Genomic DNA, 23970 nt, shown 5'->3' with positions numbered 1-23970 from the left:
ATCATACAATAAGTTGTGTGGTAAGTATAGGCAAGGATGAGGCGTGTGGGCAGAGGAGTTAACCACCTTTAAAAGTCCCTGTGGTTGAATCATAGCAGCAATGAAGCACCCCCTGACTCAGACCTGATGTAGGCTGTCCAGACGTGGAGTGGGGGGGGGATCCAGAACGGCTCTCAGAAGCCCACACAGAGTTAACAGTTGCTGCAGATGCATTCGAACAACTACACACAGTTTGTTTTATCCTGAGGAGTTCTCAGTTTAAAAGCAGAGGTTGCAGAAAAGAACTTGGGTTAAAGAAAAAACACAAAGTGACCAAAGCTGTGACATCATAAAAGGCTAAAGCAGTTTTGTTTGTTATGCAAGTTTCCTCGTTTTTTATTGAAAGAGTGATGAAGGAAAGGATGCCACTGTCTGTCTTCTGTTCCTGGCTGGCTCTGGAGCTCCTCTCAACTATTATTGGAGCAGCCCGCTTGAGCAGTTACTTAACAGCCATGGAGACAAGTTCATGGCTGTGTTCTGCTGTGCACACACATGCACTGCTGGTGGTGCCCATGAGCAAGAGACTCCATCCCACCCTGCTTCAAGGGTGGTTTTGTAAGCTGAGCTCTTTCTCTGTGGGGGCAGAGCTGGAAAAAGTCCCTTCGGGCATCGTTGACTTATAACGGTTAAACCTGAAATTTGAAGTAAAAAAACAGTGAACTTGAAGTTCCTTTTATGTAACAGTGTAACTATATTTCATCTCCGCATGTCAGATTATTCCTGCATGCTTTGTCCTCTTGCTTCTGCCCATCTATGATCTACATATACATATGATACATATGAGGAAAAAGAGAACCTGAATATAGATCACAGGTCCTGATAATCAAATGTTGCTCTAGTTTTTATATATGTAACATTTGGACATCTGCACTCCCGCAGGACTATTTGCCCTTGTTAATGTGAAATTAAGCGATCATCCTGGAGTCGTAATTAAAGACAGTGGGCTCCTTTTATCGACATGCTGAATTTGTGTTGGCTCAATATTGATGTAAAGTTAATGTATATAATGTGTGAGTCTAATGGGATTGCAGAGAGGGTGTCATTTCACCAACTAATGCAGCCCGATAAAATATGCTAGTCTTTAAAAAAATGTCATTCAGTTTCCTCTCTCAACAAATTTGTGTGACGTCATTGAGATGTTCGGTGGATTTATTCACCAATTTGTTTAGCATCCTTTATAAACTCATACTTATCTCCAAAGCGCAGAATATTGTAGAGCTATTACACTCTGGATTAACTTTGTTTTCTCTGGCTTTCTCCTGCACAGTGTTTCAAGATGGGACAGTGGGATATGGTCATTTAAGCCTTTTCTGAGCTAAAGGTTATCAGATGCTGAGAGAAGCAGAAAAGAGCAAATGACTCAATCTAGCACATTTATCTCTAATTATCAGGGATTAATTGAGCTCTGACTTCACCTCGCAAGCCAAGCCAAAGGCAATTTGTGCATGGAAGCTTATTATTACCCCGAGGCTGTTGATCCTCACGTGACTGCAATCGTGTTGCTCTTGCAGCTTGTTTGTAATGAATTATTACGCAACACTGAGTCAAATTCTTAGCAGTTATTTGAAGTTTGTAGCGCTATTTGCGTTTGTGAGGAAAATAAATAATTGATGTGGCTCTTTGTGTTCCATACTGTGAGAAGCAGTTCTGAGTAATTATTTGTCTTTGGGAATATTATTTATTTTTTCCTGGAGTCGCATGCAGAGGATAGATGGAGCACCATGAGATCAGCTGAGTACAGTTTCATTTAGCATGTAGGCTTTCCAATCTGTACCTCCTGCTGCCCTTTACCAAGAACCTTTCCATAATGGATAAGGAAAAGAGCTTCACAATCTCCTCCCTCTCATTATGAGCCCAACTGATTACTCACTGATCGCTCACTTGAAAAGGTGGGTTAATTGCACACTCTTAATGTGAACTAAGTTGTGAGTTTATAACCTCCCTTCTTCACGGAGGCATCAAGAGAACACATACATCACATTAAACAAAATGGAACTTAATTAACCTTAAAAATAGTGTGTGTGTGTGTGTGTAAAATCATATGAGTGATCAGTGAATAATCAGTTTCTTCTATCTGTGGAACATGGTGTTAAAGTAGATGGTCAAAAGTCCAGATTTCCATCCCATCCAGCAAAAATAGGGAAAGAAATAAACATTCCAAGGAAAGCCTTGGAAGAAGTAACTGTTTTCTAGCAACAAAATGTGCTTCTCTCTGGACCACAGAGGTTAAAGTTGCCCTCAAAGACCTTCTGCTTGGCACGGATGTCCCACAAATGTAAATGTAAGCTCCTGTTAGAAAACTAGAAACCTCATGACAAAAAAAACAGTTGCAACACAACTGTCCCATATAAAATAGTAATCTATGAATACAGTAATCGTAGGATGTGTCTGTTATGGAAATGGGACCCAAAGAGAAGAAATGTAAATGATGTAAATCTAATTCACAGCAGGAAAGAAATATGGAAAGTTGCACTTTTGAAGTTGAAACATGCCTTTTTAGAACACAAGTAGCTTCAATATTTTCTGTAGAGTGTTGCAAGTCTATATGTGCATGAATAAAAATCACGTTCTCATGATGATTTTATTCCTCACAGCATTGTCCTTCTATGTTTTTTCCTGAGCTCTGGGAGTTAATTTTGCTCCATTCCTCCCTTTCAAAGTGGCACTTCCTCCAGAGCAACTTTCTAAATCAAACTGGCTAAATTTGATGCTTTGATTGTGCTCTTAAAGGAGTGCTGATAATTGTCGCGTAAAGGAGGAGAGTCTCTCACCATTTGCCATAAATGCAGGGAGGCTTCTCTGTGTGAAGACAAATCACATTATGTGCGATGATTAGTGCCTGGGGGCCACATCAAATCCGGACTGAAAGCCTTTCCAGAGAAGATAGAGGAAGGCCAATTTCACAAGTGCCTTTTTATTGGTTGATTGCACTGAGGCTAAATTGCTATCTAAATCCTCAAACTAATGCTTCTTGGGTAGAAGTGCCTTGTGAGTGTTCAAGGTGTGGAAAAGTACCACGATGACAGCAGTTTTCAAAGATTGTGGTTTAAAAGAGTGTGTAAAAAACTGATGTACCGTTTACAACCAGCCTTAACCAGCCTTGACCAGCGTCAGATTGAGAGGAAAAACAAATTCTGTCGACTTTAGTTTCTTGTTTTGCACTTGAACTGAGCTGTTGCGTAATCTCTTCACATAGAAAAAGGTTTCATTCCCGTGTAGCCCACGTTTAAATGCATTTAGAGTCCATGTTTTCAGGTTTTTAAAGGCAAACGCTTCAAGGAATTCTTGCACTCTTGCAAACTCACCCTTTGTACTGCAGGGTTCACTCCTGAGAGGTTTCATTTATCAGGTTAGACAAATATATTTACGCCGTATTTGAGCAGTCAAAATAATTAGTTGGCTTGTAATATGAAGAACATTTTGAAGAGTAGGTGTTCACTCTGAGTATTACAAGGAGAGACGCAATGATGAATGGTTAACACTTGTGGTGGTAAATCAGATTCAACTTTTTACTTAATTTTTGTTGCAAATTCAGAAGCTTTGGGTTGTTTACAGCATCACATGACGACATCACATGACCGCAGGAGTACAGTAATTCAAAGCCACTGGCGTTGCGAAAATTTGAACACCATCATCACTACACAATGTTCAAAATGTCCTCACAGTGCCTGTGGGGATTGGTACAGGGCTGCATGCTGTGATGTTTGGAGTGATTTACATGGAGACCCATTGGTGATGGGAATGGAACCCTGCAGATGAGTTACATGGATATTTGTGTGTACAATTGGTGTAAATCCTGTGCATTGTGTAAATTGTAAACTCACAATGGACTGCTTTATCCATACACTGTGCTTGGGATGGAGGCGCTGCACAGTCGACCTCGGCACCCGTTAAAATGGCTTATGCTGAGTCAGACACCATTAGCTGTTTTCCTCCCCCTCTCAGGAGCCAACCCCTGCTCTAATGTAGGTCAGGGGCCACATTAGAAAATACCTTTTTTCTGCAGTCTATCAGTGCACAGTATGGGTTTTGTTACAGAAATGCTATTGAATTGACTATAAAGTTATTTTAATATATCCTCATTCACTTGAATATGGCTGTGTACCTTTTTATTGAATCAGCTTTGTATTAATATATTAATATATACTGCATAACATTTAACATTTTTTTTGGAAACAAGTAGCAGCAAACCAAACAGATTTATACACTGATACTGGCCTATAGGCTTTCTGGGTAATTCTGTATAATATGCTCTGTTGCCCAGGGGACGATGCACTTGTATCATGTTCTCTAATCGAGCAACGGTCAGGTTAAAAGGTCACATCCCAGGCAGATTCTTAATTCTGATTACACACGATTACAAAGAGATCCAGTCATTATACTGATTAGATAAACTTGGCAAACATGTGGTGCAAAGTGCGTGTATCTGCATGTGGTGGGTGCTCTGATGGAGACCAATAACAGAGGAAACATACCGGACTTTTGATTTCAGCCTTTTCCTAAAACCACAGAACTGGTAAATGTTTTATTAAAAACACATGTAGCACCTATCTGCCACACAGTCATAAAAATAAACGAGCAATGGGATTTTCAATTTAATTGAAATGTGTTTTGATGCAGGAAGAGAGGACGAAGATTCTAACTTGGCTGGCAAATGCGTATTAGGCAAATGTTTTAACATGGTCAGCCATATGTTGGGTGCAGCAATAAAGCTTTATAGCTGAGGGAAAGGACGACAAATGCAGCATGGCCTAATACAAAACAAACAAACAAACAAACAAAAAAACCCTAATGAACATCTAACGAGCAGAAAGTAAAAGGACGAATGTGTCAAGATAAAAAGGTGTTTGTTGTTGTGGATGGGGTTGTAACATATTTCAGAATGTTTAGTCGGTTGCTCGTTAAGTTAAAGATGCTGCTTAGTTTGACTCTTTCAGCCAAACTGTTTGCTTTGCAAATGTTCGCTTCAGTTGTTATTTGGTCTCTGCATTATACTCTGCAGATTAAGAGCCCAGAGACAATTTCAGATTTTTGCATTTCATTGTTTCAGGCCCTGACACACTAAATGAGCCAAAACACAGTTTGCAATTTCTGCAACCTGTCACCCATTCTGTTAGTGCTGAGTACACAATTCAGATGGTAAACGGCTCAAAGTTTTTGAGCATTTCTCATTTAAGTTTTTACGCCTTAGTCAAAATAATGCAACAGTGTTTAGTGTATAAGATCAAACACCAGATTTTACTTGTGCTTAAGCAATTAGTGCAGCTGCCACAAAGTGCTTCCTGAATAATTAACTGTCTGCTTCCTCTCTGTCTGTCTTGCAGAACTGTGACAGAATGGTCGACTGGACAAGCAGAGTCATGCTGCACACAGTCGTCTCATGCTGGCAGCCGTTCCTGGGACTGGCCTTTGTGGCTGTCTTTGTGGGTTCTACCTTGGGATGTCCATCACGCTGCGAGTGCTCAGCTCAGAGCAAAGCAGTTGTATGTCACCGAAAGCGCATGCCCACTATTCCAGATGGCGTCCCGACAGAGACGCGGATCTTGGACCTGAGTAAGAACAAGCTGACAATGATCAACCCGGACGACTTCATTAACTTTCCAGGACTTGAGGAACTCGATCTGAGTGGAAATATTATCAGTTACGTTGAACCTGGAGCATTCAACGCCCTTTTCAACATGCACTCGCTCAGTCTCAAGAGCAACCGTATCAAACTCATACCTCTTGGAGTCTTTGCAGGCTTGACAAATCTCACCCGACTGGATATAAGTGACAACAAGATAGTCATTCTACTGGACTACATGTTCCAGGACCTGCACAATCTAAAGTTTTTGGAGGTCGGTGACAATGATCTTGTTTACATTTCTCATCGTGCGTTCAGTGGACTTTCAAGCCTGGAAATACTGACCTTGGAAAGGTGCAACCTTACTGTCGTGCCCACTGAGGCCCTGTCTCACCTGCACAACCTGGTCAGCCTCCATCTGCGATACCTCAGCATCAGTACTTTGCATCCTTACTCGTTCAAAAAGCTGTTTCGTCTGCGCCATTTAGAAATTGACAACTGGCAATCGCTTGACCATGTACCCGCTAACACCCTGCACGGCCTGAACCTGACCACTCTCTTCATAACTAACACCAATTTATCTTCTTTTCCATACCAAGCCTTGAAACATCTGCCCTACCTGACACACCTCAACCTGTCTTACAACCGCATCAGGCACATCGAAGGCGGAATGCTGATGGAACTGGTCCGACTTCAGGAGCTCCATCTAGTTCAAACCCAGCTAACTGCTATTGAACCATACGCATTCCAAGGCCTACGGGGGCTCAAAGTCCTAAACGTTTCTCACAATCGACTGGATACTTTGGAGAAAGGAGTCTTTCAGTCTCCAGAGGCTCTGGAAGTTCTACTAATCGACAACAACCCCTTGGTGTGCGACTGCCGTCTCATGTGGATCCTACAGAAAAGACTTTCCATCACATTCGGGGACTCTCAACCAGAGTGTAGCACACCTGATGGTATTCGCGGCACACCTTTTAGAGAGTTTAAAGAGACTCTGCTCTCCTATTATGTGACATGTACCAAGCCAAAAATCCGGGAGAATAAAACCCAAACCATCACTGTAGACGAGGGCCAGCAGGCCATGTTGCGCTGCAGTGCTGAAGGGACCCCGAGGCCAATGGTTTCCTGGATGTCCCCCCGTCGGCGTGTTTTCACAATTAGGAGCCATGGCAGAGTGAGTGTCCACAACAATGGTACACTGGAGATCAAGTCAGCAGAGGTTCAGGACAGTGGCGTATACCTTTGCCTTGCCTCAAACAGTGCTGGGAATGACACCCTGATGACTTCACTGGCGGTGAAAAGCCTGGGGTCGCTTTATGCCAACAGAAGCCAGCATTACACAGATCCCAGCAACGCCACTGCCAACGGAACGGCCGGAGTGACCCTCGGGTTAGACCTAAAGACCATTTTAGTGTCAACAGCTATGGGTTGTTTTACATTCCTTGGCGTGGTCTTGTTATGTTTCCTACTTCTCTTTGTCTGGAGTAGAGGAAAAGGAAAACATAAAAACAACATAGACGTTGAATACGTGCCTCGTTCGAAGTCTAACGGCACTAACGTTGACTCAGCAGAGGGACAAGCCGGTCCTCGCCGCTTCAACATGAAAATGATGTGACTTCTTTTATAAATAAAAGATTCTGGATTGTGGAAAAGTCCAAAGTACAATGTATTTTTTGACAGTTTGACTATAGAACTTTCCATGGACGAATGGCAGTGAAAATACACAAAGGATCAAAAGAAGTGGAGCTGTTCCTTAAACAAACTGGACAAAATGGCTAGCTACATGTTTCCAGTACTAAAGCACAGTGAGATATTTGCTTGCATTAGAGGAATTTACCTGTTCAACGGACCTGAGGGGAATACTTCATTGCTTTTCGAAATTTCTATTCCCCAAAAGAACACTTTTGTGTTGGACCCAAAGACTGAACTACGAACCATGTACAGTGAAAAAAAAAATTTGTATCCAAGCTATTAACCTACTTTGTTAAGTATTGCACCATGCTTATCCATCGAAGGAATTAACAAAAGAGTTCATCATTTCCTACATTTAGTACTTTGCATATGTGTACCTAATGTTTCATTACGTACATGTATGTGCATTCAAAGTAACTATCCATCGCAATATTCATGGGGTGCATTAACCGAGAAAAATATAACTCATACGATCAGCAAAAACACTTTCCTTGGTTTCAGGAAGGGCTTCGATGGTTGAATATTGTTCCTGTTCTCCCAAACAGCTCCTTGATATGATTAAATATATATTGTCAATAAAAAGGAGTACGATATTTTATAAAAGTGTTGGGATTTTATGAAAAATGATCCAGAAATGCTGTTGAGGATCTAACATAACGTAAAAAAAAGTCATAAAGATGACCCAGTGCTTGTCAAAGTACCTGCAGTACATCAACCACCTTTTGTCCTATTTTCTGTCCTTTTTTATTAATTTAATTGTACCTTTGCTTGTTGGCAAAATACATGTCAATTTTACTACAGTGACATTTGCATTATTTCCCCAGTACGAAATCTGGAATTCGTTGTGGTAGTTTGTCATTTTGTTGTTAAATCATTTAGATTGTGAAAACTTCAAAGAAAAATCTAAAAAAAAAAATGCTGTATGTGAAATAAATGACGTATTTGTAACAACGAGTCCGATTGCAATTTAATGTAACTAGAAAAGAACAGAGACAGAAAAGAAGTCCAGAAATTATTATTAAAAGTTAGATGTTTTAATCATTTGAACAATATTGTGAATCTATAAAAATGATGAATTTAGTTGCCCTGTATGATCGAACAGCACCATAAACACTTCCTTTGAAAGAACTGTTTCCATGCTTGGATGGAATGCAACCATATTACCTGCTAATTGCTTTTGATGATGTATAATATTCCAAAAAATTATTCATACTTCCGAAACATTTATCTCTATATATTGTCCATTTCTATACTTCCCAGCTCTCCAGTAGTTCTGCATTATCTTATGGTCACAGTATCCTATTTTTTCCTTTCCTTCAAGTTCAGAAATATTACTTTAATTAAGTTAATTGTGAACCACCAAAAAGCAAAACTTATACACTGGCAGAAAGATGCCGAAAAACGATTTTTTTTTTAATTTTTTTTTTAATTTGTCATGAATACAGCAAACAGAATGGTTTTAAAAGGCTGAGATGTTCCACGTGGAAACTAGAAATAGTTTAGGAGTATTGCCTATTTAACATAGACAAGCTCTTCCAAAAGTCCCAGCAATGTAGAGGTTGGCTGGTATTTGAGAGGGTTTAAATAAATGCCTGTTCATTTAGCATTTACAGCAACAGTCCACTGAAACTCAATATCACAGCGTTGCTGTAAAGATGTTTACATATTTACCCAATAAGACGGATCTATACAACCTGCTCCAATACCAGAGTACAAGATTTGTATTCCGAATCTGCAGCACTAAAGTCGGCCCATCATTGTTTCACTGTAAATGAATTGTGACTAATATGAAGGAACCCCTCAAGATTGCACCTTCACAAATATGGCGACAGATTGACGCCGGGTCTCACAGCAGCGCCGGTGCCGGGACCTGCCCACATATTCATCACACAAAATCATATAAAGCTGGCTGTGACCGGATCAAGAAATAAGCTTTGTTGTATAAAAAGAAAGTCAGCAAAAGATGTGGAGTGCTCCTGAGGAGTCATGTTGATCTGTGTAAGTACACATTTCAAAACAACAGCGAGGAATGAAAAGGCTGTATTTTTGCACTTTGGTCCCCATTGTTTTTAAATTACACACCTCACTCTTGATACATTTCCAAGCCCCATGGGCCATGCACCCCTTGATACACATAAAAGATTATAGTTGCGACTCAAGTGAGGAATAAGAGTCTGCCAAATGGGAGTTTTGCTTTGACGAGGAAGTAGAGCTCATTGTAGCCGGAGTCTTGGGCAGATGCTAGCAGGCAGGTTTTGGATGTGTGTGTGATTTCATTAGGTTTAGCTTTCAGAGGCTCTCTGGTGACAGGCTGGTCTGCCAAATGAGCTCCCATGTGGGCCGACTCCAGTTCCAGGCCGGTGTTGGGGCTGGCTGGGAGAGAGGAAGGCATGCATGTGCAGCAACGCACAATTTTAGACATAAAACAAGAAAGGAAGCGTCAGTTCCTCCAGCTCTGCTCGCATGTTAAAACTGTTTATCTGCAAGTTGAGGCAGCCTTTCTAGTCTTAAAAAAAAGATAGAGGAGATTGACGGCAACATAAAAGAGTTATTTCCCTCTTTTTAAGTATGAAGCTCTTTTTCATCACCCAGACGGTGAAAGAAGAAATAATAGAGGAGAAAATGTCATTACTGTCAAGTCAACCATGGCAATTTACCCCAAATGTTCCTCAGTAGTAATCCAATCAGTAATTCTACTTTGGTGTGTCCCTGTTTTCTGTCACTATATTTTTTCCCTTTCTGAGATACCCAGCCATAAAGAAGGAAATTAAATTCTTTGCTGATGTCATTTTTTTTAACGCCTATTAATTACAGCCAAAAAATGGGAACTACAATTAACTAAATGTCTGGATTTTTACATTTTAACTAGCATTTTTTTACTAATAGCATATTTATTGGATAAGGTCCAATTCCTGATGTCCTGGTTACAGAGGTGCAGATGAGGTGGGACAGGCGAGCATATTGAACTGATGTGAATCTTTGGAAAGATGAACCCTGAGGAAAGTGTCACACGCACACTCATAAAAGCTTAGATGGCACGTGTTTTTCTACTCAGGTTTGCAGAAGGAACTTACGGTGAAGATGTTTGGCCTTGCTCTTATGGTGCAGTTGCTCCGGCTGGGAGGAAGATCATGTTCTGAATACCTGAATGATGATTTAATGAGATTATGGATTTCAGGTGGGCTTTCTGGAACCAAGCTAATTAAAAGTTGCCCTTTAAAAGTGTGTTCTTCATGTTTTATAATACTGCCCATGCACATGGTCTGAAGTCTGAGGAGTGAAAGTTTAAACCCACAACTGAAAGCTGAGAGACTAACAGGCGCCGCAAAAAAAGTGTCATCATTCAGATGAATATCATCATTCAGATGAGCTCTGAAGACAAATCCGCTGGGATGAAGGAAAGATGCAATTTCACTGCTGTGAGTAATTACAGGTCATAAGTGGTGAAAGCACTCAGGTCAAAGTCATACATCTTAAAATGAATGTAGATTCTATCCCACCATAGTTTCATTTGGTGGTTCTGCAGAGGTCGACGGTGAGGACACTGACGAAAATTTGTGAAAGTGTAACAGAAAAATGTGGACATGAGGGCATCCAAAGACAAAAACAGGCCAATCAAGAGAAGACAAGATGCTGAAAGAAGCTCAATATTTGGAAGCGTTGCGCTGCCTCTACAGAACAAACAGCGTCACGCGACGGCACCACAATGTTGTTATTGTCGCTCATGCCCAGAACAGGTGACATTCATCATGTCGGTGATATCGTAGAGCTGCACAAGGCCCCTTCAGAAAAGGTAGAGAAATCCAGAGCTCTTCCTGGACGGGACTCATTGCTCAGCGGCTGAGTTTCTAGTTGGCATGGATCGTGGGCAGTAACCTAGCTGTTCAATATAAGGATAAGGATAAAAGACTTTATTGATCCCACATCAGGGAAATTGCACGTTACAGCGGTAGACTGTGGTGTACCATACAGAAAAGTACTAAAAGAAAAGGTGCAAATAAGATGTGCAAATAAGACATTCCAGAGGTAGGATGATTAGTTAGTGCAAATATGCCAACCCTGGGTTATTGGTGCTACAATTAAGTGTTGTGAATGTTGAACAATCTGACGGCAGTTGGGATGAATGACCTGCGGTAACGTTCCCTTTTACACCGTGGGTGTAACAGTCTGCTGCTGAAGGAGCTGCTTAAGGCCCCCACAGTCTCGTGTAGGGGGTGAGAGGGGGTGTCCATAATTGATGTCAGCTTGGCCAACATCCTCCTCTCACCCACCTCCTCAATGGAGTCCAGAGAGCAGTCCAGGACTGAGCCAGTCTGAGCCCGTCTGACCAGCTTGAGTCTCTTCCTGTCCCTCTCTGAGCTTCCACAGCTCCAGCAGACCACAGCGTAGAAGACCACCGATGCCACCACAGAGTCATAAAAAGTCCTAAGCAGTGACCTGCACACTCCAAAGGACCTCAGTCTCCTCAACAGATGAAGACGACTTTGGCCCTTCTTGTACAGGGTGTCTGTGTTATGAGTCCAGTCCAGTTTATTGTTGAGGTGAACACCCAGGTATTTGTACTCCTCTACGATCTCAATGTCCAAACCCTGGATGTTCACGGGTGCAGTGTGAGAAGCCTTCCTACTGAAGTCGATCACCACCTCCTTTGTCTTGCTGGTGTTGATGCGCAGATGGTTCAGTCCACACCAGGCAACAAAGTTGGTGATGACCTCCCTGTATTCCAGTTCGTTCCCCTCAGACACATGTCCAACGATGGCTGTATCGTCGGAGAACTTCTGGAGGTGGTAACTGTCCGAGTTGTGGCTGAAGTCCGATGTGTAGAGAGTGAAGAGGAAGGGAGAGAGAACTGTACCCTGCGGGGCCCCCGTGCTGCAGACTACCACGTCGGACTCACAGTCACGGAGCCTCACGTACTGTAGTCTGTTGGTGAGGTAGTCGGTGGTCCAGGCAGCCAGGTGACAGTTGACTCCGGCTCCCTCCATCTTCCCTCTCAGCAATGATGGCTGGATTGTGTTGAAGGCACTGGAGAGGGTCCATCTTGCTGTCTACCAGCTGTCGGAGGTGGGTGAGAACAATCCTCTCCATGGTCTTCTTTAGGTGAGAGGTTAAACCCACTGGCCTGAAGTGGTTGGGCTCCCTGGCGTGCGCAGTCTTAGGAACCGGAACCACACATGATGTTTTCCACAGTAGTGGAACTCTCTCCAGACTGAGGCTCAGGTTGAAGATGTGCAGGAGTATGTAAACACACACGTCTTGCAGAACCTCTCATCCTCCCACATGCACCCTGTCACAGACTTCCACAGGCCCCCAGGTCTTTATTTTGTCTATGTTATACAACTGTAACTTCATGGCTAAGCTACACCCAGAAACACCTTTTTAAAAATATATATTTGTAATTACTAAAATAATCATTGAAGACATTATGGATCCAGATCTCAATGCATTCAGGGTCTCTGGCGACTCGGAGGAAGGTGGAGAAACAGGACAATGTAAGAGGCCTTGGAGCTTTGCTTGGTTGCATTTTTCAAAGTTTCTCTCTTTCCACTGCATATTTTATAACCCTGGGAAGAAAACACTTTATTCTTGCTATGACATATATGCTCGAATGGCTTTTTTAGTGTCCTGGAGTGTACAGAGCTCCGTGGACATGAACCAACTCATTATTCTGGCCAGTTTTAGTTTGGAAGCAGGTCTCTGCAGCCTCATGCTGCCACCGAACTTGTTCAATCAATCATTGGCCCTAACTGCTAATGGCCTGCATTTTCCTTCCGCCATGTCATTACCCTCTGTCCTCATACCAGTTTGTCCTGGTGGACCATTTATTTGATGTATTCCTATATGCTCCCTGTTTCATCCTGAATTGTGTCTCTGACACTCATTCGTCCTTGCCCTCCACTCCCTCCTGCTTACGCGTTCTCAGCACACTGGAGCTGTCATATATTGTGTGGCGTTGTGTGTCTGGACGTCAGTGGCATCTGTCTCCAACTGTGGTCAATTTACTTTTCCAACCAGGTCGACAGTATATGTTAATGGATTTGCTGTAATTTTGCACAGTCGTGTGGCTTCTCTGCACTTTTCTTGCGCAGTGGTCTTCGCGTGTAGGGTGCCTGCACAAAAGGTCTTGTGAATTATGCCAAGTCTGCTGCGGTGTGAGCGATATTAGCGTTGTCTGAACGACGGGCGATGTGCTTCAACCTGTATCCAGCCCTCAGACAAATAAATGAACCCGAATGTTCCAAGTGTGGACAGTAAAGCTAAATATCTGCTGACATTGGGAATTGATTGCACTGAAAATGAGCTGACCCTGTCTGTGCCGTGGAGAGATAAGACGTTTACGATGTGCGCAGGTCTCTGCAGACCGCAGCTCTGTGCCCATGCAAAATGAACATCAGGGAGGGAAAATGCAATTTTATCCAGTTGTTTTATCTTTTCCTTTTCCAGACTCTAGAGCGATGTCAAGAGCTACTTTAGTTTAGTCGGTCATAATAGAGTTATGTTCTTCTGGTATTGTGTAAAGGACCACCTGTATATGCGGCTACAGAACATCACCACTCTCAGCAAGAAATCAAAGCGGCTCCTCTGGGCTTTGTTATGTGCTGATTTAATTCTTGGTAATGCATTTCCTCCCTGTGCTCTTTCCTCTTTCTTTGTCCAAGAGCAAATCAGAGTTGACTTTGTCATCGGGTGCAATCTGTCTTTATTTGGTAAAGTTACTAATGCATCTGGAGCTAAAATTATGTATAAATTCAAGGATTGTCCTTTCACCAGGAACTGTATTTGGTTTTCAAGGTCTATCACCTCCATTCAGAGACAGATTTGTCACAGTTGCGAAGGCGGGGAAACAAAAAGCTTAAATGTGACATATAACAGTCTTTTTTTCTGCTGGAAAATGGTTTGATGATAACATGTACTGTAGGAAGTTGGAGCTCTTTATATGACATATCTGTTCTGGCCATTTTTCTATGAATAATTTTTATTTACGCTTGACAAAATTAGGAGTTATGCCCAAATTCCGCTGCAGTATGAAATAAAAAGTGTATCTGGATTGATTTCAGCAGTTGTGAGAGGAATATTTCAAATCCTTCCCTGCAATTCAGAAACCAACACAACCATTTTAAGACCCTAAATTACACGCAACGCCCACATATATAAAAGGATAGTTTAGGTGCCTACAATACCCACAATGCACATCAACCGCCCACACAGACATGGAGAAGTGGAAATAAGCACCGTGCGTGTCACCTTTCGCAGGTGTAACATGAACAGACAAATAGATTCAAACTCTGACTCAATTTGCGTCTGTGATTGATTTACTCCACGTGTCTCCTGTGCAGATTGTAGCAGGAAAGCCACTGGGGGATCATTGGAGATCCCACTGGATGCGAGGTGACAGAGCTAACCACAGGAAGCGGCGCCGCACATCTGACACTTGATTTGAGCAGCTAAAGTTACATACATGTAGCTCTCCGGTCCTGCACACTCCCACGGTTCTGTGTGGTATTTCGATGTCAACCTGCATCCATTTGTCTCCATCTTGTTTTTTCAGTTTTCCTTTTTTTATCCACAAGGAAACACACATGTATCCACACACACACACACACACACACACAACAAGCCTCCGTTATTATCTCTGACGATATACTTGAGAGAAATAAACATAACCCAATAAATGTCCGATCTCTATCTAATACTGGATTGCACCACAGCAGCAATTCGTCCTTGCACAGTGATTTGAATTTATTCAGGGACTTCTTGACAACTGTGACAACTGTGAGATTGGTAGAATTGTGGATAGCCAACAGTCAAATTGCGCAATTTGGGATTTAGAGTTCTGAGCAACTAACACCAAACAGCCACATAAATATAAATGCAGCAGTCAACTATCAATCGTTTTAAGGGAGAAAAAGACATGAAGCAGTTTGCACACTAAGAATTTTCAATGTGTAAATACAAACAAGTGACTGGTGCTTGTCAAAGGGTGCACGTGACACAGCCAAGAGCTACATTTTTTCTCTTTATTCCATTTTTCAGCTTCGGACATGCTCTAGCGTCTGCATAAATTTATAACTCCTTCTATTCTCCAAACAACACAGCTAAATCACAGTGACCTCGGAAATCATTGAACCATTTCTCTGACTGAAGCGTCTCTCTGGATCTGTCACGTATCAACATTTTGGCATGAAAATCTCTTTAGCTTTATGGATTGTGTCTTTCATTTGGTATTACCAAAAGTTCACTTTTAAATCGTGTTGTGTCAGGCTGTTTGTGCTAAAAGCAAGGAAAAATGTGACTTTAACAGCTCCAGTCCCCCCTCTTCCCCCATAGAAATGAAAACTGCACCTATGGGTATAACTCTGAAAAAGAATAAGCCACAAATTTAATGCTGCACCCAGTTATGTTTAGGTGCAGTTAAACGTTCGCCACTATGATAATGTTGCGACATTTATGATGTGAAAGTTAAACTGCAGTTGATCTAAAGAAAACCAGCGTTGACCTGAGAGTCAGTACAAGCAGACAGCAGAAAACCACGTTAATCCCCTTTTCTAGTTATGCTAACAAACACCTCACTGAGATCGAGTCTATTTTCATCAGATCTCTATGCAGCGAAACAGAGGCGTTTTCACCCCACGTGCTGTCCTTCATTTATCATCTTTACTTTAATATTTAGATGGCTGTCCAACTCAATGCACGGGCTGAGGTGTTTATTGCACTCCGGTGTTTGAGCGTGAGCCGGACCTTCAGCCTTTTTAATTTAATATTTATCTCATCACTATGAGATCAGAGGAAATTAGGTTCTTCTCCATTTTGCTAAAACGGTTTGAGTCAAGAACTTATTTAATGACTGCAGATCAGAGAGCAGTTAGTTATTTCTGGTTAGAGCAGTTTAAGAAAAGAAAAAAGACCATAGACACATGGTACGAGGTTGCGTATCTGAGAAGCTTTTAGATGGCGTGGGATTATGCTGTGAAGTTCAGACCAAAACGGGTGAATTTCAGTCTTTTTTAAAGGCAAACAACCAAGACAGAGCACTTATGCAGATGCACAGGACAAGATGCATCCTCCTCTGCTTTGTCACACTGGCAGGGTGGCGTGCAACAGCACAAATGTGCACAATAAATAAATAAAAAAGCGCTATGCCTCATTGCAGCAGCTTTGATGTTCTCCCTCTAAAATAAACACACTTGCAGAGTTTATCCTTTCTGTCTCAAATGTGAAATTAAAATCTTGAATGTATTTTTTCAGCCACGATAAACCATCTGTGTAAGTCCTCTGACAGACTTCATTTCTGTCTTTGTGCAAATAATGAATACAAATGACAGTTTCATCCTTTTGATGATAGTTTTCAAAGATGTGAAGGTTTTCCAGTCCACAAAAGAGAAATCTTACACATAAATGCATGCTGACATTGCTCACAAAGGAAAACTTTGTACAAAGATGAGGTACGGGAAGAACAAGTCTGTAAAAAATAAATTCCAGTAAGTGAAAACACAAAGCAGTGCTTTAACAAACTTCCCCTTTGGGTTTTTTGTTGGAATTTTACTGGAAACCACCATGATTAAGAGACATGGACAGGACTTCTAAAAAGATCTCCTAACAAATTTATTCAACTTAATACATGCAGAGGCAAATGTATTTATAAATTTATGCAAATTCATTATCTAACCTGCTGAAAGTGAAAGTTTTGTCACTTTGCCTGACCTGTTCATTTAAAAGAAGAGTGCATCACTTGACGAGTCCCTTCATGGAGAAATCACTTTCAATTCTTAACAGCTTGCATTGTCTGTGGCTCCGATATTTGAAAAGGACACAGAAATCTTGCCCGATTCACTCTGCCAAGCCTTATACAGTAAATTGTTTCCCTAGCAGACAATTTGGAAAACAGGTTTGCATTTAATTTGTTTGTGGATGCTAAACAATGCTGGTTTCATATTGCGTGAGGTAAAAGTGAAGGAGGAGCCTGGTGAGAGGGAAGAGCAGCCTTGTGCAGGGAGATTAGAGATGAATTGTCAGGAATCCAGCCAGGACAGCTGCACCCTTTTGGAAGACATGCAGCCATGAGACGCCTCAGAGAAGCATCTGATGCTTGGATATCTTTGGCCGAAGAGGAGGAGGAGGCGCAGATGGGCGTAGAGAGGAGACCACTGCCTGGATTTAAGAATTGATGCTTTTATATTCACCAAACATAGAAAAGCTCTCATGTTTTCAAGAAGCCGCATGTATGTCAAACCTACCTACTAAAACTAACCATTCCAACCACAATACTAGGGTAAAGAGTTAAACGGGTAACAAGGGCAGCACGGCAGTTAGCACAGCAGGAACACCCCAGGGGCTTTTTTGTGTGGAGTTTACATGTTCGCCCCTGTCTTTGTGGGTTATTTCTGGGTCCTCTGGCCCCTTCCCACTGGCCACAGGCGTGCATTTGGCTTGGAGTAGAGGTGAAGTGTCACTCTAAACTGACCTCAGGTGTGAGTGTGAACAATGTCTATTTGTTAGCAGTGCCATGAGTTCCAGAGTCTCCCCTGCCTCTTGTCCTATGGATGGATGGATGGATGAATGGGTGGATGGATGATGGATGGATGGATGGATGGATGATGGATGGATGGATGGGTGGATGGATGGATGAATGGGTGGATGGATGGGTGGGTGGATGGGTGGGTGGGTGGATGGATGGATGGGTGGGTAAGTAAGTGGGTGGGTGGGTGGGTCCATTTGTGTCTCATCTTTCTTAATCTAAATCCCACACAAGATATTTGTGAAGAGTCCATTGATATTGTGGTCACCAATTCAAAAGGACTTCCATACATGATGTAAGACCAGAAAAACGTATTTCTTTTCTTCATCAAAGAATGTGTTGTAGTTAAAGACAGTAAATCTAATTAAGCTTTGAATCCAAGAACGATGCAGCTCATTTGAATAAGACAAAATCCACCTCTTCTATTTGTATTTCTCTGTTCTTCTTAAGTGTCTAAGATTAGCGGCAGAAAAAAACCCCAGGGTGCCACATGACTTATTCATGAACAGTGAAACTGCACTTGGCACCTAGTATTTAAATGAAAAGAAGCATCAGATAGCGGAATGCTAAATGAGGCAGCCAACAGAGGAGTCCCAAGAAATTTAGATTCCCAGCAAAAGCTTTTGCATGTGAACGGTTCTGTAATGACTTACAAATGCATGTACAAATGTTGGCAACGAGAAAACACACCCTCCAAAATATTTCAAGTGTTTGCTAACTTAGAATAAGAAAGGGAAATGAGGTGACAGTTTTGGGGGGGTGCAGAGCATCAAACCCGTTTAAAGTGGCCGAATGTGGTCGACGGTTGTGCACAGTCCCCGTTTGGACGTCACCGCTTCTTTTTCGTTGATGAAAAAACTATTTTTGAGTCTGAACACACTGTTAATAAACAATAGCATGAGAAATGTTACATGTGAACAAAGTAATGACGCATTCCTCACCTTGGATTCCCTGCAGCTTCAGTTTTTCTGTTTTACTGCATATGTTCTAGAACTTCTAGTGGAAAGAGTCAGAATCATCTCTGCACTACAGGTGCTTTTCATGTCAGAGAGAGAGATTTGAAACTTTTATTGGAAACAAAGAAAAGGTGAAGCCTAATAGGAAACATCTGTGACTAATAGTTGAGCTCAGACAGGAAGTAACAAATGCCTGAATACTGCAAAGTCATTGGTCAAGGTTAGGGAAAACCATGGAGTAAATTATGGTAAACAGGTATTAGAAAATGAAACATGCATATTCTGTAAACATCCTGGGTTTGTTCCACCTCTTCACTCTTTCCAGCTGTTCTCACCTTTACTTCGTGGTCAGGGTTGTAATTACGTGCACAACTGCAAGAGGTCAGAGGATGTCGCCGGTTTGGAAATAAATGTTACAGAGTTCAATTTAAGTCAGCATTTTTGAGCAGAGGACAAATGCTGCTTTTCTGGCCAGGCCCGTCTCAAAAAATGTAGATGCGTCAACAGGCCAAATAATGAAAAGTGCAGTTATTTCTTGGAGGTGAGGCCACCAGGAACGTGGACAGATTTCTGGCAGTTGGTGCTCTTTGTCGCAGCTTTGCTACGTTGCCTTTGGGGACTTGAATATCCTGTCTAATGACTTCGATAATGAGTGTAAAAATGCCAATCTCCTAATACTGGCGCATGTTCAGCGGAGGGAAACTTGCCCCGCTGGAGGAGGCCAAGTCTCATATTTAGCATTTCTTTTATGAGAACACACAGATTTGGCACACGGATCCACTTGGGCCGCTCGTATCATGATGCTCGGTTGCTCGGCATGATGCTTGTTTCCATGGCGTTTCCTCCTGTTGGCCGAACCTAAATTCAGTCGGACCCGTTCTGAATCCGAATGGAAGACTTCTGCAAACATAATGGAAAAGCACTCCCGGACATCCCCAAATATTAGACTCAGGTGATTCAACGCCGAGCATGTAAACAAGATTATGATTATGGAACCTATTAATGTTTAGCTGACACTAACAGTGGATCTAATGGAGATCCGGTGCCAAAAATGGTTAATATATATGCAGATTACTATCCAGAAGAGACTCGGATCACATTTGACTAATTACACGCAAAGAAGCCAATCCGTTGCAAATTGATTGCGAAAAAATGCAGACCATATTCAGCAGCTGCAGTAGTTCTTCAAGTTTTTCTCTTATTTTTTTTTTTTACCCCCATCAGCATATTAGGTCACATTTTTGATTGCTGTTTTTCTGTTTGCAAATCCACAGTGAAAAGAGGTTGGATGGGAGAAGTGTGATGGAATATTGGCCCATTTTAATTACTCCACTCATCATTTTTGAAGTTTATTGTGTTGCACATATCAGAAATTAATCATACATACAAATATGACCCCGTTACTGGGTTGGTTATGTCTGCAATAATGCACCTGCAGACTGGAACCTGAGGCACATTTGTGGAAAAACACATTTTGTCCCTCCATAGGTTCTCTCACACCCTTTAAAGGGAGGAAGAGCAGGAGTATTGTTGTGAGTTTTTGCAATCTGCATGACAAATATCTGAATTAAATTGACTGTCTGTGGTGAAGGAAGGTCTAAGTGGATGGGCAACTTTCTGAAAGGCAATAAAGCTCAAAACATTCGTTTGTCAAGTAAACGGCTACAGCTCGGAGACAGAAGTGACCTGAGAGGATTTGGAACACGAAAATAAAAACAGAGACATTTATTGATTTTTACCTCGGTCTGTCAAGGTCCTTAAAATGACAGTGTAATTGAAGTTCTTTGTTTGATGCACTGGAATATTTTTCAGTTGGATATGAGGAACCAAAACCCTGAGGAAATAACTCCGCTCTGTGGCATTGTGTTGTCAAGAAAAGAGGGTAAAAATAAACAGTAATATGGAAGCAGATGAGACGTTTACATCAATACACTATGACAAAATGCTGATTCAAGCGTTTACTGGAGAAACTGTCTGAATCCATTTCTACTTTCTGCTTACGGAGTCCTTCTCAAGGTCACCATAGATCCTCAGGTCCAGACAGGCAAAGAGAATCTCAGGGTGCGTCTCGGGGCGAAGCCCGTTTCATGATGATTTTCTGGCATATCACGCTAAAAAAATAGATGTTGCATCTTCTTTCAGACACTTCCAAAGATAGCAACTTGAAGCGTGCCAAATCTTCATTTAAAAAGTCCCTGCTGTTGTAATAAGTAAAGATTTTGTTCCTAGTAACTTCATGTTGATGTTGTCACCAGAGAGTCTTGTTCTGATTCTGACAGGACAGTGAGAACACGAATATATAAAGCAGGATTTTCTCTTCTGCTTGGAAGTATTTCAGTCATTCTATCCCCTAATGTGCCAACTGTAAATTAGCCCAGTCATCCACATAATTTATGTTATACATTTGATTCAACATTTGGATGCTATTGATGATCCCTCCATGTATCCCGGGGTGCAATATGTTCAACATCTGTTGTATGTTAAATTCATAGCCTCCACTTCCTCCTCCCTCTCCTTGTCCCTGTCCCTCACATCTAACTTGTCTCTTTATCTCTATTCTTTGCACAGGCATCGTGTCCTCTGGCAGTCTAAGTAGCTCATTGTTGTGGGGAGTGTGTTCCCTCGCGGGAGCCATAGCCAGTCAAGAGTGGATTGCTTCACTGCAATGCATTTTTACATCACTGTCAGTTCTGATGAGGGATAAGAAACAGTGAGTTCTTCAGAGACCCAAAGAAGCAAATAAGGGAATTCTGATGTGTCAAACGAAAAAGAAAAAACTCCCATGATTTAATTGTTCACGTTGCAGTTATGGGATGGCAAAGTTATATACATTATCAAGGTGATACAAGGCATTGGGCCATATAGAGTATAGATGCTGCTGTGCATTTATGCCACATATACAGCACTGGTGCATGGTCCAGTTCAGGTGCTGATGTGTCATGGCAGCAGCAAAATGACAAAAAACCTCATCTGTATTCTTTAATTGATCTCCTTGGTAACAGGCATTTGATCCTGACCTTGAATTTAAAGAGGTGTGTTCTTAGAACTGGGCTTTAGTTTGATTTCCTTAAAGGAGGTTGTGTAATTTGATAAAGTATCTTTTTTTGACTCAAGAAAAGGCTTTTTGGAAATGCAGGTCTTCCCGCAGGAAGATGTGCTCATCCCACATTCGTACATAATGAAACCCATCATTCAACCTTCTATAATGTATCAAATATCTATCTTTTTAACACCTTAAGATTAAAAACCCTAACTAAAGTAGGTGGCACTATATGCAGCAGCCTATTCAAAGCCCACCCCAAAAAAGTCCCCCACTTTGGAATTATAAAAACTTCCAGCTGGGCAGAACCTTCAGCCCTGATTCCTAAACATTTGTGTCTTTATCGCTCAGTGGCAGCTTTTGGTCCTATCATTAGTGTCTTCACCCAGTGGTGCAGTGGGATGTTTAAGATGCCAAGCAGCAGCACCTGGATGGTGAGAGTTTCATTTAATATGTGCAGGAGATCGCAAGACAGGAATTAACAGTAAAATGATCCTGTCAGCAAGTTGTGCACCTGTGAGGAACACGGGGTAATTCTGGGAGGATTTAACCACCATGACACAACACTGAGCTTTGTCCCACGTGGGTTGTTAATGATAGGAGCTTAATTCATCATTTGTTTTGGTAGTTACAGGAAAGAAAAGCAGAATCAGGTCCACAGTATGAGGGCCACATTTGGTATTGAAAGTATTTAAATTTAATCCTGCAAACTTTGGAGGAGCTTTTAATTACTTAGCTTCATTCCATGGATGATACAGGTGTGAATGACAGCAGAACTGGTCACTTTCCATAAAGCGTGCGGAAATATTCCCAAACATCACTGGTTGACTTGAAATATCTATAATTTCCGGTGCAGTGACAACTTTATTAGTAGGTGCCAAGTTTTACGCATGAAAGCTTACGGAAAATTCCCAATTTTCATGTCATGATTCAGACCTGGATTATGACCTGAGCAGTTCCTCCAAAATAGCATTACTGTAAAAAAGAAAAAAATACTCATGGCAACCATCCGGAGGACTAGACAAGCTCGACAAGCTGTGATTGAACGATGACCTACAGCTGAACACGTAATCGCTGCTGTGAAATCAACCATCGGTCTTATTACGTCAGAGCTGCTAATGCCCCCGATTTGTGGGAGCGATGCTGTTTTATTCATCTTCGGATGGGTGGAGCAACAAAAGAATCACCAAGGAACAACTCCGCTCATTTAAACATTGAGCAGAGGCTTTCTTTTTCTTTAAAATGAAATAAACATTGGGGTCATTTTCACACACTTCCGATGAGATTGCTGGAATTTGTGTGACAGTGTCTGAGGCAACAATTGCTGATCTGGGGAAATAAGACTGATTTCCCAAAAAGGAGAAGTTACTGTGATGAGGAAGCGTAGCACCAGCCAGACCAGGATGTTGCACACCTGACGATAGCTCTGAGCTGTCAGTGTTTGGACTTCACTGTGTTCTAATGGCCACTTTAATGTTCAGGGCTTAAGTGTGTAAAACCGTCAGAATATTTATGTTGCTTAATGTAGTGGTCATTATTGCTGTACATCCCAGATTGTGGCATCAAAAGCCTGTCAGAGGTGTGGGTCAATATGCACATGCAAAGAATCACAATCACAACCACTACTCACCTGAGTCTGAACTGCTCCCTTCTTGACAAAGACTTCAACTGTTGGACCTGAATCTGCCAACGTTGGGGGGGTGTCACAGGCTTTACTTCACCTTCCGCATCGTTTCCCATAGTTCAATCAGTTCCTGGTATTTCTGGATCTTTTATGCTCTTTTCCGATACTGCTGGTGTCACTTGGGACTGTTGCAGCTGCCCTTTTGGGCTCCTTGTCAACCGCCACAGGGTCTGGTTGGCTGGCCAACAGCTGCTTGACGGTCCGGAACTTGAAGCCCCTGAGGATGTTTGCTCTATTGTTTTCAACCAATTTTCTGTGGTTCACACGGTGTAGCACATGTACAACGAGGGATAGAGGAGGGGTGTAAAAGGGCTACATATTCCTCTTTCTGGCACTGGAGGAGGCTGCCATTACTGAATCATAACCACTTCATAACAAAAGGTTAGATACTAAGTATAATTCCAATTGAAAGTTCTTAGTGTAAACATTGCTGTCTGTGATATGTAATGCTATTTGCTAACATCATGCTTTTTAGTCAGT

At 41.9% G+C, this 23970-nt stretch overlaps 1 protein-coding gene across 9 annotated transcripts in view; it reads left to right on the top strand.

Moving 5' to 3' along the window:
- lingo2 (leucine rich repeat and Ig domain containing 2) overlaps window positions 1-8245 on the top strand; it is a 166946-nt gene extending 158701 nt beyond the window's left edge. For all 9 annotated transcript variants that reach the window (XM_057043213.1, XM_057043212.1, XM_057043210.1 and 6 more), the window contains one exon: window positions 5364-8245. In XM_057043213.1, coding sequence (XP_056899193.1) covers window positions 5376-7217 — 1842 coding nt within the window. In that variant the 5' untranslated portion in view covers window positions 5364-5375 and the 3' untranslated portion in view covers window positions 7218-8245. The remainder of the gene's footprint in view (window positions 1-5363) is intronic.
- The last annotated feature ends 15725 nt before the right edge of the window (window positions 8246-23970 follow it).

This window comes from Takifugu flavidus, chromosome 9 (assembly GCF_003711565.1).
Source record: "Takifugu flavidus isolate HTHZ2018 chromosome 9, ASM371156v2, whole genome shotgun sequence".
NCBI lineage: Eukaryota > Metazoa > Chordata > Actinopteri > Tetraodontiformes > Tetraodontidae > Takifugu > Takifugu flavidus.
This window is presented reverse-complemented; position numbering and strand designations above follow the sequence as displayed.